We start from the raw sequence: 13908 nt of genomic DNA, 5'->3' as shown, positions 1-13908 counted from the left end.
GATAGACAGAGATAGATAGATAGATAGATAGATAGATAGATAGATTTACCACATTTACCACACAAACTATAATAACTGAGACAACCAAAAAAAGTCAAAGATCAGTCACGCTGTCCTTTGGGGAAAAATTAAGTACACTGAAACTATAGGAGGAAACTATCAGATTATATAATGTATTTAGTAAATCAAAACGATATTTACACTTTTAAAGGTTGGGGTCGGTAAGATTTTAAAAAATGTTTTTGAAAGAAGTCTCTTAATGCTTATAATGACTGAATTTTTGGATTAAAAATACAGTAAAAACAGCACTATTGTGAAATATGATTACAGTTTAAAAGAACTGCTTTCTATTTCAATATATTTTAAAATGTAATTTATTCCTGAGATGCAAAGCTGCATTTTCAGCATAATTACTCCAGTCTTCAGTGTCACATGATCCTTCAGAAATCATTCTGATAGATTTGCTGCTTATTATCGTATGCTTCTTATTGCTATCAATGTTTTGTGTGTGTGTGTGTTTGTGTGTGTGAACCTTGACTCAATTCTTAAGGATTATTTGATGAATAGAAAGTTCAAAAGAACAGCATTTATTTGAAATATAAATCTTTTGTAACAATATAAATTTCTTTAGTCTCAATTTTGATCAATTTAATGTATCCTTGCTGACTAAAAGTATTAAATTCTTAAAAAAAAACATCTTACTGACCTCAAAACTTTTGAACAGTGTTGTATTTGCCACAAAGCCAATGAGAATTTCAATTAGGTAACAGCATTTCAACTAAATAGTAAATAATATATAAATAACACATTTGTTTTATAAATACTAATAAATAGTAATAATGTAGCATTTTGTCATGCTGATCTGCTGCTTGTTAAAAAAATCTACTAATCTACTTTGAAAAATATTGCAGAAACTTTGTAAAAAAGTATATTTATTCATATGTGTTTTTGCTTGTGTGAATATCTGTGTCTGGTCATTTGTTTTATGTGCATATTTTTGTCCTGTAGGGAAGCTGTTTGTTCGACACAACAGTCGGCAGCTGAGCAGGGTTTACCCATCAGGCCAGAGGTTACAGTCCTCCAACTACGACCCCCAGGACATGTGGAACGGAGGCTGCCAGATGGGTGAGCGACTGAACTCTCTGACATTCCTGCATGTCTGCAAGTACAGCAGCCAAAGCTTGAACGCTTCATCCTCTCTGTTCTCCAGTGGCTCTGAACTTCCAGACCCCAGGAGAGCAGATGGACCTGAACCAGGGCCGCTTTCTGCCCAACGGCCGCTGCGGATATGTGCTCAACCCTGACTTCCTGTGTCACCCGAAGTCCAATTTTGACCCTGAGAACACAGGTGGAGGACCAGGACATATACCCACACAGCTTACCATACGGGTTAGTAGCAGCTCCTCTTCTCTTTTAGCTCGTCATGAATGGTCTGACAGGAAATATTGCTCAGGATCCCATGTGCTCTGTAAATATTGTGATAAATCTCTTTTACTGTACTTGTGGGCTGTTTTGTTTCTCCCGCAGGTGATCTCGGCCCAGCAACTTCCTAAAATAAACACAGACAATCTCAACTCCATTGTGGACCCACAGGTCTGGGTGGAGATCCATGGAGTTTCCATCGATAAGGCTCGTGCTAAAACCCAGCGCATTGACAACAATGGTGAGACCACTGAGATATTCAGTTATCCATAGTTATTGTATGATCCGTATATATGTTGTATGATCGTTTAATCAAAGGGGTCCTATTACGCTCTTTTACGAAGTCTTGATTTTGTTTTGGGGGTGTACTAGATAGTGATAACACTCATTGCCTTCTCTAGTGCAGCTCAACCAGGTCTCGTCCCATTCGTCCATATTTGTGATATCACAAATACCGGAAAATATGCGTTGTAGTCCAAACAAGCCGTTCGTTGTAGTTTTTAAAAAGTGATTTCTGTTAAATAAAATATCTCCTTTTGAAGTGGACTTTGAGCTTTGTAACTTTGCAGATCTTTTTTATGCTCAAACAGCAACAGTACAGACTAACTAAAGTTGAAAAAATGAAAAAGCATAATAGGACCCCTTTAATCAATATCAATCCATTAGAATTGTGTGTGTGTGATAGAAACATTAGTGATGTTTTAATGGTTGGCATATTGATTACAGTGTTTCATTTGTTTTTATTTTGTTGTTTTGAGCATTTATTTTGTGTGTGATAAACATATTCTAGCAGTAAAACGATAGGTGTTCCTGTCAGGATTGAATATTGAGTATATGTGTGTGTGATTCTGTGTGTGTGTGTGTTTGTCTCCCCCTGCAGGTTTCAACCCTCGTTGGGACTGTACTGTGAGCTTTCAGCTGCAGGTGCCTGAACTGGCCTTGGTGCGTTTTATGGTGGAAGATCACGACTACAAATCCAAAAATGATTTCATTGGCCAGTTCACCCTCCCTTTCACCAGCCTTCGAACAGGTGTGTGTGTGTTCAGATCACACAGTATGATGTTTTTATAAAACATATACTATATTAAACATGATTTGTGGTGGAAGTACTGTATGAATTTTAAATTTTGTTAAAAAGTTTGGGGTCAGTACGATTTTTATGTAAAGAAATGAATACTTTTTGATCGATTTGATGCATCCTTGTTGAATAGATCAGTGACAGTGAATACATTTATAATGTTAAAAAGATTGCTATTTCAAATAAATGCTGCTCTTTCTATTCATTAAATAATCATTAAAATTGTATCACAGTTTTTTCAGCATTTATAATAGTAAGAAATGTTTCTTGAGCCGCATATCAGAATTTCTGAAGGATCATGTGACACTGAAGACTGGAGTAATGATGTTGAACATTCAGATTCACAGGAATACATCACATTTTAAAATATATTAGAGCAGAAAACAATTATTTTAAATTGTTACATTATTTCACAATATCACCGTTCCTAGGATGCCTCGGGGGTGAGTAAAACACAGCCTAATTTTCATTTTTGGGTGAACTAACCCTTTAAATGCAGCCTTGATAAGCATAAGAGACTTCTTTCAAAAACAAACAAAAAAAAAACTTACCAACCCCAAACTTTTCAATGGTAGTGTAAATAATATAAATTAATGTTTTTAAATAAACTATTATATATAAAGTGCTTGAACACCATGCTTGAGAAATGTGCTGTAACAGAATTATCTATAAAAGACATAATGAAGAGTCTCACAAACCTTTGCCTTCAAAACAGCTCCAGTAGTTTTTGGAATGTTGTTATACAAGTACCCTGTGTACAAGAATTGTGTGCAGTGGGATTTTGCTCCATTCTGAAGAAAAATAGTTTCCAGTTCACTGATAGATCAATGAGATGGAAATCTGCTTCTCAGTCCGCAGCTTAGAGCAAGTAATGGTTAAAAAAGGCCTAGATCTGAAGTTCAAGAAGGACACGAATCACTAGATTTTTCACATAGATTTATTCCTGTGTTTGTGTTGTCCTCCAGGTTATCGTCATGTTCACCTGCTAAAAGTTGACGGCTCTAGTCTTTCTCCTGCCACCCTCTTCATCCATGTCAAGGTGGTACGGCGAGGAGTTCCTATTAAAACCGTCTCTGAGCGCATAGGCAAGGCCTGAGGCTTCTGTCGTGATTCCTGGAAATGTTTATTTCTGGAAGTACCTTACTGAAGGAGAAGCCCCTGAGCCGGGCTCTCGAGGTGCTGGGACTCTTCAGAATGAGACCACATGAAAAAGCATGTGACATTGGACTTACAAGCACCACAATCTGCAGAAAGTCAGTGTAGACGTGTGATTCAAAGTGCATTTTGCTTTTTTATTGTTCATTTGTGGTGTTGTCTGCACAGCAGAACGTCTAACCGTGTCATAGAAGTGTTATAGTGGAAGCTAAATATGCTATGAAGTCAGTATTGTTTGAAGTTACAAGTCAGTGTTGTTTATAGAGTCTGTTTCCACTGAGACCGATTTCTATTGAGTCAAGGTGCAAAAAGTGTAAAAAAAACATTTTGAAAGAATATTGGAAGCATAGCAAGTATATGGATGGTTTATAAAGAGTAATTTTTATGCAACACCAACTGCGATTCAGCAGTATATTAGTAATAAGAAATCAGTAATTATCAGTAATTAAGTAATCAGAGTAGTAAGATACTTATGGAAAATAATAATAATATATATGAATACAATTAATGTCATAAAAATAAGAAATAAGAAATGTTTTTAAACAGCTACCACTAATGATGAAATCTATGTTTAACCATGTTTGGGACAGATTTTATCATTAAAGCTAAAAGCAAGCACTGAAAATGTTCAGTGTTGTAGGATGTTCAAATTTGGTCAAATTACACAACTTCACCAGTGCTGCTTTAATGAAGACGCAGGCAACAATAGCACTTGTTGCTAGATACTCCGTTTCATATCCAAGTTTGTTAAAGGGGTCCTATCATGCTTTTTCACTTTTTCAACTTTAGTTAGTCTGTAATGTTGCTGTTTGAGCATAAAAAAGATCTGCGAAGTTACAAAGCTCAAAGTCCACTTCAAAAGGAGATATTTTATTTAACAGAAATCACTTTTCAAAAACTACAACGAACGGCTTGGTTGGACTACAACGCATATTTTCCGGGATTTGTGATATCACAAATATGGACGAATGGGACGAGACCTGGTTGAGCTGCACTAGAGAAGGCAACGAGTGTTATCACTATGTCGGAGACACGCTAGCTTTCCCAAGGCAGACGAACTTAGAGTGGTTACAATCATCCGGGTTTAAAATCGTGCTCAAATAAATATTTACACTGAAGCTGGCAGGCGGCTATGGTAAGGGGCATGACATTTCCCGACCAGGCGCCGAGTGGAGCCAATCACAACACACACTGGCCCAGCTAACCAATCACAGCACACACTGGCCCAGCTAACCAATCACAGCACACACTGGCCCAGCTAACCAATCACAGCACACACTGGCCCAGCTAACCAATCACAGCACACACTGGCCCAGCTAACCAATCACAGCACACACTGGCCCAGCTAACCAATCACAGCACACACTGGCCCAGCTAACCAATCACAGCACACACTGGCCCAGCTAACCAATCACAGCACACACTGGCCCAGCTAACCAATCACAGCACACACTGGCCCAGCTAACCAATCACAGCACACACTGGCCCAGCTAACCAATCACAGCACATTTTGTATTTCAGAAGGCGGGCCTTCATTTGATACAGGAACTATTCGAGCCGTTCATGCCAGACTGGGGAGAGAGGTGTTGTAATAATGTAAAATATGTGAAAAATAATGTGTTTTTCGAACAACCTAGTATGAGAGCCTGTTCTAGTACACCCCCAAAACTAAATCAAGACTTCGTAAAAGAGCATAATAGGACCCCTTTAAATCATGAAAACTCATGGTTATTGATAACTCATAAAGGTCTGTGTTTTGTACTAGGCTATGATAATTAATTTAGTATACTATTATATAGCAATATAATGTCAGCAGCTTCTGTAAAGACATGTTTTAAATTAAGATTTTTTTTCTGTTTCACAGTAGAAAACAGAACATGTCTTGATTTTAATGTCTTACTTGTTTATACAGTACTGTATCTGTATGTTTGTGTATATGTGCGTAATTCATTATTTTTCTAAGTTGTATTGAAATAGATAATCAGTAATTAATTAAATTAATATTAACTAGTATTTGTTTTTACATTATCAACAGCAGAAATCAATTGCAAATCTTCACTTATTTAAGCACAGATACTAATTAGGTTTTATTAGGTTTTTTGCTCGTCTAGCCTATTTCTGAAAACTTGGAAATATGTGAAATATTGTGCCGTTGTGCTCAATAATTGTCTTTATTGATATGTGGAAAGATGTAGTGCCTTTGAAAGCATGCCTACATTTTATAAACAAAATCTAATTGTACTTAATTATTGTGTGTTTTAAAATGACTTCTGAATGCCTGTATGTGCATGTGTGCAACTTTATCGTAGGCTACATTTTATAAATTTTTCCCATTTCAGTTTTGTTTTTTGGGTGACTCTGGCTGACATTCTGTCCAGGAGGACTACATATTAAAAAATAGCCTTTAACTATTACCTCTGGTGCATTTACAGTTATGTTTATTTATGTGCACTGTCCCAAATAAATAATTAAATAACCCTCACAACAGCTAGGATAAGACTGTCCTGCATAACATGAAGAACTACAGAGACCATCGGGCTTTGCGGCAGTCCGCCAATAGTTTTGCGGGGTGTGAGCGCAGGGCGAGATCCTCACTTCCTGGTTAAAGATGGCGGATGAGAATGAGACAGCACCGCAGCCGGAGAAAGAAACGGAGGTAGAAGTGGGTCACGGACACTGCAGCAATTGTGAAAATGAAGAGCACCACTCTGATGACGGGTGAGCGTGCATGCATTTTACTGTTAGCTCGTAGACATATAATACTCCTCCTCAAGGCCCGATAAGACAGGGCCCTTGTTCAGCTAGGCTGTGGCACGCTAACAGCACATCAGCCCGCCCCCTGGTCCTACGCTATTGGGCCACTTCCTTGATTGACAGACGGATCTCTAAAACGATTGGCTCAGACGCCGTCAATCAAACAAAAGGACGGTTCCATATGGCCAGTTCTATATGATCATTGGCATTTGTGTGAGAGGTTTAACAGCCTCACTATGAATCTTGGTTTGGAAGAAAACGAATAAGCTATTACGTTTAAAGTCGCTATTCCATGTCCTGTTCAACAACTCATAAACTGGCCAGCATTAATAAATAACCACCAAAAAAATCGCTTTCAAACCTGGTACGTTACGCAGGCCTTCATGACAACTAACGTTAATATGGATTTCCTGTGGTTAACCGATATTTTGGCGTGATCTAGTTACCTTGAGTGCTGCTAATAGCAAATGGAGCATCACCCTGCTCTCGGTTTGCACTCGTGTTCACCGAAGCTGCCTGTGTTTCACTTTCATTACCAAGGAGCTCCTCTGTTTCACCAGTTTCCTTATGCTGTCCCTGGGTTACTGAAAGAGACTCATTAACCAGCTTCTTATCCATCTACATGTCACTCAAGGTTATATACAGGCACTGTCCAGAATAAATTAGGCAACAGAGAGTGAAATATTACGTTTATTATCATTTTGTAGTAATGGCAATGTGCCGAAGATCACATACACCGCCTATCCTGTCGTGATTCATCTCATGCAATAATTGTCGTTTTTCTGGCGTTATAATAATACTAATGATACGTCAGTTAATATCTTAAACATTTCAGTTTTATTTATTCGTATCTAACAGTCATGTGGCATGTTTGGTAGATTTATAGTTTATTAATCTCGTGAGGTAAATTAGAGTGCAGCAAAAAGCAATACAGAAGACGCTACAAGCCAAAGCATTTATTTATATATTTATTTATTTAAAACGGTCAATTATGAAATTTTGTATTGTCTTGATCCCTTAACACGTCTTGTTGACTAGTGTAAAGAAAACATCCAAAATACACTACTAAGTGTTTATTTTATTACACGTTATCTATGTGCATCTGTAGATTTCAGTTACAGTATATGTCTTTAAAGGCTGTTTTCTCAAAAGGTTTTTACACTGAGCCAGAAATCCCCACTTCTTTAATGCTTACATCAGTTTTATTCTTATCTGTACTTTAAACATTTTAAATTACGTTTGTTCATATATCAATCGCTTGATTTATATGATATTTTATTCCTAAAAATTATGATTTTTTTCTGGCTTTTAACAATATTTTATGATTTATGGAGTGATAAAAAGTTGTCCAAAATCCCCTCTGTTTGTTTAAAAAAGTTAAAATACAACATTACTTTCAACCTAAATTTCAGCTAATGCTTTCATTTTTTTCTCCCTACTTTAAAATAAAGGGTTATGTACAATTAAATTGTATATGACTATGACTCTATTACTATTGATATTAAAGGGATAGTTCACTCAAAAATGAAAATTTGATGTTTATCTGCTTACCCCCAGGGCATCCAAGATGTAGGTGACTTTGTTTCTTCAGTAGAACACATATGATGATTTTTAACTCCAACCGTTGGAGTCTATCTGTCTTATAATGCATGGCAATGGTAACAAAATCTATGAGAGTAAAAAAAACACGCACAGACAAATCTAAATTAAACCCTGCGGCTCGTGACGACACATTGATGTCCTAAGACACGAAACGATCGGTTTGTGCCAGAAACCAAACAGTATTTATATCATTTTTTACCTAGCGCGCCTCTCCTCGGGAGACCGGTCTCTTCCCCGTGCATGCACGCTGGTGTCCTCGTGGGTCCAGGAGGGGTGCGTAGAGGGACTCCCGTGCCGCCAGAGTGCCGGACCCGCAGTCCGGACGAGAACCGCACCCATTACACGGCCGTCTAGTCCCTTCAAGCGCCGTGGGCAGAGAGAAGGACGAAGCCGCTGATAGAAGCCGCCGCCCCTCGCACCCCGGACCGGATAGGGGAGCGCGTGCGGCTGGCGGACTCCGCCCCTTACCTGGACCCTTCCTTCCTTCCTGACCACTGCCCTTCCCTTCACGAACCCCGCAGCACGACGAGGACACCAGATCCCCTGTTTATTTTGGACACTTGATTCCCTTTTTTCTGGACACTTTTTGTTTTCTGTTAATAAATTCTGTCGTTTGCTCCTCCCGCGACAACACCCATTAACGTAAACTACACCAGAGCACGTACACTCCTCACGCACCGGAAGTCGTGCGCGTGCTCAAAGCAGTTGGACATAGTGGTGAATTAGAGGTAAAAAATGATATAAATACTGTTCGGTTTCTGGCACAAACCGATCGTTTCGTGTGTTAGGACATCAATGTGTCGTCAGGAGCCGCAGGGTTTAATTTGGATTTGTCTGTGCATGTTTTTTTTACACTCATAGACTTTGTTACCATTGCCATGCATTATAAGACAGATAGACTCCAACGGTTGGACTTAAAAATCATAATTTGTGTTCTACTGAAGAAACAAAGTCACCTACATCTTGGATGCCCTGGGGGTAAGCAGATAAACATCAAATTTTCATTTTTGGGTGAACTATCCCTTTAATGCGATTATCAGCATGTTATCCTTGCAAGAAGAAAAAAAAAAACATGAAACCAACCTAACAGGGTTTCCTGTTTCCAGCTGGTCATAACTGGTTTAAGATCTCTCAAACTTACCATCTGCCTAAAAGACCTCCAGAACCAGCCAACTGACTACGCAGACCAGACTAGGTGGTAGTTTAGTCTCAATCCAATTAAACATGCATCATTCATTTTAAATGTACTATAGATTTGTTCTTCTATTAAGAGGACATCCTCTATTGCAGCTTATATTTATTGAAGCAATATAAAGAGAAAGAAGAGAAGCCGTGGTGCCTTCAACCCATCCAACAGGGTAGAAGGCTGTCAAAGCAATAGTCACAGGGATGCTTGTTTATCCGCCAGTCTTTGTCATACAGCCCACCTCCCCTCGCACACACAAAACATGCTTTTTCTGCAGGTCATGTGACAGACCATCTGTCCCCCATTAACAAATGTAGCTCAGCTCTGTCACCTCTCTCCCTTCCTTGAGTTGCGCGTCTCTCTGTATGTCGTCCCGTTTCAGTTTGACCACTGGAGTGTGGCTCTTGTGTCTGTGTAGTTCAAGCATGAGTTGAATTGCATGCTGGGATGGAGGGACATTAGTGTTATATGTTTCCATATGTGACCATGGACCACAAAACCAGTCTTAAGTGTCAATTTTTTAAAATTGAGATCTACACATCATCTGAAAGCTGAATAAATAAGCTTTCCATTGATGTATGGTTTGTTAGGACAGGACAAAATTTGGCCGAGATACAACTATTTGAAAATCTGGAATCTGAGGGTGAAAAAAAATCAAAATATTGAGAAAATCTCCTTTAAAGTTGTCCAAATGAAGTCCTTAGCAATGCATATTACTAATCAGAAAGTAAGTTTTGATATATTTACGGTAGGGAATTTACAAAATATCTTCATGGAACATGACCTTTTCTTAATATAGTAATGATTTTTGGCATAAAAGAAAAATTGATCATTTTGACCCATACAATGTATTTTTGGCTATTGCTACAAATATACCCGTGCTACTTATGGCTGGTTTTGTGCTCCAGGGTCACATATGTTAGGTTTAATGTGTTTTTTTTATTGTTTCCTTTTAAGCTCAGATTCTGCGTCATCTTTTTCATTCACAATGTCATTACCGGTGTGTAGCCTTTATATGTCTCTATACAAATATAATTGAGCGGAGTTAAATAGGTTCGTTAAAGAGGTATTTCTTCTAAATATCTATCAAAATATCTTCTTTTATTTCAGTTTTTGAAACAACATGTAAAAGATGACAAGGGGTCCATTTTTGGGTGAACTATCCTTATACAGTGGGGAAAAAAAGTATTTAGTCAGCCACCAATTGTGCAAGTTCTCCCACTTAAAAAGATGAGAGAGGCCTGTAATTTTCATCATAGGTATACCTCAACTATGAGAGACAAAATGAGAAAAAAAAATCCAGAAAATCACATTGTAGGATTTTTAAAGAATTAATTGGTAAATTCCTCGGTAAAATAAGTATTTGGTCACCTACAAACAAGCAAGATTTCTGGCTCTCACAGACCTGTAACTTCTTCTTTAAGAGGCTCCTCTGTCCTCCACTCGTTACCTGTATTAATGGCATCTGTTTGAACTCGTTATCAGTATAAAAGACACCTGTCCACAACCTCAAACAGTCACACTCCAAACTCCACCATGGCCAAGACCAAAGAGCTGTCAAAGGACACCAGAAACAAAATTGTAGACCTGCACCAGGCTGGGAAGACTGAATCTGCAATAGGTAAGCAGCTTGGTGTGAAGAAATCAACTGTGGGAGCAATTATTAGAAAATGGAAGACATACAAGACCACTGATAATCTCCCTCGATCTGGGGCTCCACGCAAGATCTCACCCCGTGGGGTCAAAATGATCACAAGAACTGTGAGCAAAAATCCCAGAACCACACGGGGGGACCTAGTGAATGACCTGCAGAGAGCTGGGACCAAAGTAACAAAGGCTACCATCAGTAACACACTGCGCCGCCAGGGACTCAAATCCTGCAGTGCCAGACGTGTCCCCCTGCTTAAGCCAGTACATGTCCAGGCCCATCTGAAGTTTGCTAGAGAGCATTTGGATGATCCAGAAGAGGATTGGGAGAATGTCATATGGTCAGATGAAACCAAAATAGAACTTTTTGGTAAAAACTCAACTTGTCGTGTTTGGAGGAGAAAGAATGCTGAGTTGCATCCAAAGAACACCATACCTACTGTGAAGCATGGGGGTGGAAACATCATGCTTTGGGGCTGTTTTTCTGCAAAGGGACCAGGACGACTGATCCGTGTAAACGAAAGAATGAATGGGGCCATGTATCGTGAGATTTTGAGTGAAAACCTCCTTCCATCAGCAAGGGCATTGAAGATGAAACGTGGCTGGGTCTTTCAGCATGACAATGATCCCAAACACACCGCCCGGGCAACGAAGGAGTGGCTTCGTAAGAAGCATTTCAAGGTCCTGGAGTGGCCTAGCCAGTCTCCAGATCTCAACCCCATAGAAAATCTTTGGAGGGAGTTGAAAATCCGTGTTGCCCAGCGACAGCCCCAAAACATTACTGCTCTAGAGGAGATCTGCATGGAGGAATGGGCCAAAATACCAGCAACAGTGTGTGAAAACCTTGTGAAGACTTACAGAAAACGTTTGACCTCTGTCATTGCCAACAAAGGGTATATAACAAAGTATTGAGATGAAATTTTGTTATTGACCAAATACTTATTTTCCACCATAATTTGCAAATAAATTCTTTAAAAATCCTACAGTGTGATTTTCTGGATTTTTTTTTCTCATTTTGTCTCTCATAGTTGAGGTATACCTATGATGAAAATTACAGGCCTCTCTCATCTTTTTAAGTGGGAGAACTTGCACAATTGGTGGCTGACTAAATACTTTTTTGCCCCACTGTAACTCATATAAGGTGTTATGGACCATTTCTCTTGTTTTGTGAAAATTCCTGTTTATATGCTAGAAATGTAAAACCAAAATGAAGCATATAAGATTTGTTGTACACCAGTGAGGGGTTGTGATCCTAAAATACTGCTGATTACATCAGGAACAGCGATGTTCCCAGAGATGTTGCGTGCTGCCCTTTCACCTGCATCAGCCGCGGTTAGTGCTGAGTGGACATAATGTCTCAGGGTTACGTATGTAACCATGGTTCCCTGAGGATTGAAAAAACACCAACAACACGTTGACCAGCGACAGCCATGACGTCACTACCGTTGCGACTATAGTATAAATAGGCGCCGGGAGAACACATCATCCACTTCTTCGTCTGAAGCTTGCGTCCGCAGCATGGCAAGAAACCTAGAGGACGCAGTGTCTCGTTCCTTACTCAGGGAACCATGGTTACATACGTAACCTGAGACGTTCCCTTTCATGGAAACTTCGAACTGTGTCCTCTAGGCATCGCTATGGGGAACGGTATACCCATGCCACCATGCTGAGGGGAGTGCATGCCAGAAACCATGGCGAGCACTAAGTACCAACTCTACCATATTGCCATGGGAGTTTCCCCTGGGACGTTAGATGGCTGTCAGTGACATTATTCTCTACGGCCAAAGGCCAAGGCTAAATACCCCCCAAAAAAACTTACCTGTTAGGGCCAGAACTCAATGCTTGGAATCAGGATAGATTCCTTTAAGGCAGTGGTTCTCAACCCGCGGCCCGTCTCGAATTCAAATGTGGCCCACCGTGCTGAACACAATTAACAAAAAATACTTTCAGTTTTACAATTCATTTTAGTTTTTACATTAATTAAAAAATTTACTAAAATATTAGCAATGCATAGCCTAATGTTTTTATGTAAAATAATTTTGTTTTTCATATATTATTTTCAGACATGAGCAGTACTCACATAGCCCAATTAACGTTACGCATTTAAAGTAACGACCAAGTGGCCAGCGGCAGACAGTGAGCATATGTTTGATCAATTTAGCCTTCTCAAATCATCACGACTTGACTAAAATAAAATCTATAGATATAAAACAGTTCAAGCATATAACAATGTTTAAACGTTAAACCTAGATAAATGTGCGCTGTATCCAATAGTTTGCGCAGAGAGTGGAAGCTGAAGCGCGCTTTGCAGGACATAGAGACGCCAACGCGATCACTTGCAAATTTTTTTCAGTAATTTTTGCTCATAAAGGTAAGAGTAATACATCATTCGTAACTGTAAAGGGTCTACTTTTATTTGTGTGCACTCACAATATCAACAAAAAGTTGTGCTTTTATAAAATAAAGAAAGGTTTGTATTGCTGACGTAATATGTAAATGATATGCGTGCGGCCCGCGAGACTTGCACTTGGACCATAGCGCGGCCCGGTGGAAAAAAAGGTTGAGAACCACTGCTTTAAGGGAATACGACCAAAAGCCTAGACTCATACTAAGTCTTGGCCTGTCACACAGGGAAACGAGAGGAGGCTCGACCTGCAGCATGTTCCAAAGCTGGAACAGCTAGCAATAATTTACTTAGCTGAGGGAGCAACACACCCAGCTCTCAGTCGAGAAGGGAGCTCTACCTACAGCATTTTCCAATGCTGGAATGGCTAGCAATAGTTTACCTTAGCTGAGGGAGAAGAAGGTTCTTACAAATGCCACCTATACTTCCCGCTCGATGCCTCAGCGAGAGGGGATATCCTAGTGATCGGGAGGCCCCTCAGGGCGACCTAGATACGGTAAACCAGACAGGGCAGCCTGAAAGCATAAGCCCAGCCCGGACATTTTTGCAGTGCCGTGCCGGGGGCCTGATGATCAAGAAGGATCTCGCAGAAGCCTGTGACCTGGCCGCATGATCCAGGAAGTATGAAGCCGAAACCCGGCTTATCGTACCGTCTGGACA

General features: G+C 39.6%; 2 protein-coding genes across 2 annotated transcripts in view; both read left to right on the top strand.

The window, feature by feature from the left end:
- The window catches only part of LOC107654535 (1-phosphatidylinositol 4,5-bisphosphate phosphodiesterase delta-3-A), a 26739-nt gene extending 22791 nt beyond the window's left edge, over positions 1-3948 (top strand). The window contains exons 11-15 of the mRNA XM_016441653.1: positions 1009-1125; positions 1211-1389; positions 1528-1663; positions 2303-2452; positions 3466-3948. Of these exons, the coding sequence (XP_016297139.1) occupies positions 1009-1125; positions 1211-1389; positions 1528-1663; positions 2303-2452; positions 3466-3596 (713 nt within the window). The 3' untranslated portion in view covers positions 3597-3948. The remainder of the gene's footprint in view (positions 1-1008; positions 1126-1210; positions 1390-1527; positions 1664-2302; positions 2453-3465) is intronic.
- A 2245-nt stretch (positions 3949-6193) lies between these two features.
- The window catches only part of nmt1a (N-myristoyltransferase 1a), a 17068-nt gene continuing 9353 nt past the window's right edge, over positions 6194-13908 (top strand). Inside the window, exon 1 of the mRNA XM_016441642.1 lies at positions 6194-6373. Coding sequence (XP_016297128.1) covers positions 6264-6373 — 110 coding nt within the window. The 5' untranslated portion in view covers positions 6194-6263. The remainder of the gene's footprint in view (positions 6374-13908) is intronic.

The sequence above is a fragment of the Sinocyclocheilus anshuiensis genome, unplaced genomic scaffold (genome assembly GCF_001515605.1).
Source record: "Sinocyclocheilus anshuiensis isolate Anshui unplaced genomic scaffold, SAMN03320099.WGS_v1.1 scaffold419, whole genome shotgun sequence".
Taxonomy (NCBI): domain Eukaryota; kingdom Metazoa; phylum Chordata; class Actinopteri; order Cypriniformes; family Cyprinidae; genus Sinocyclocheilus; species Sinocyclocheilus anshuiensis.
This window is presented reverse-complemented; position numbering and strand designations above follow the sequence as displayed.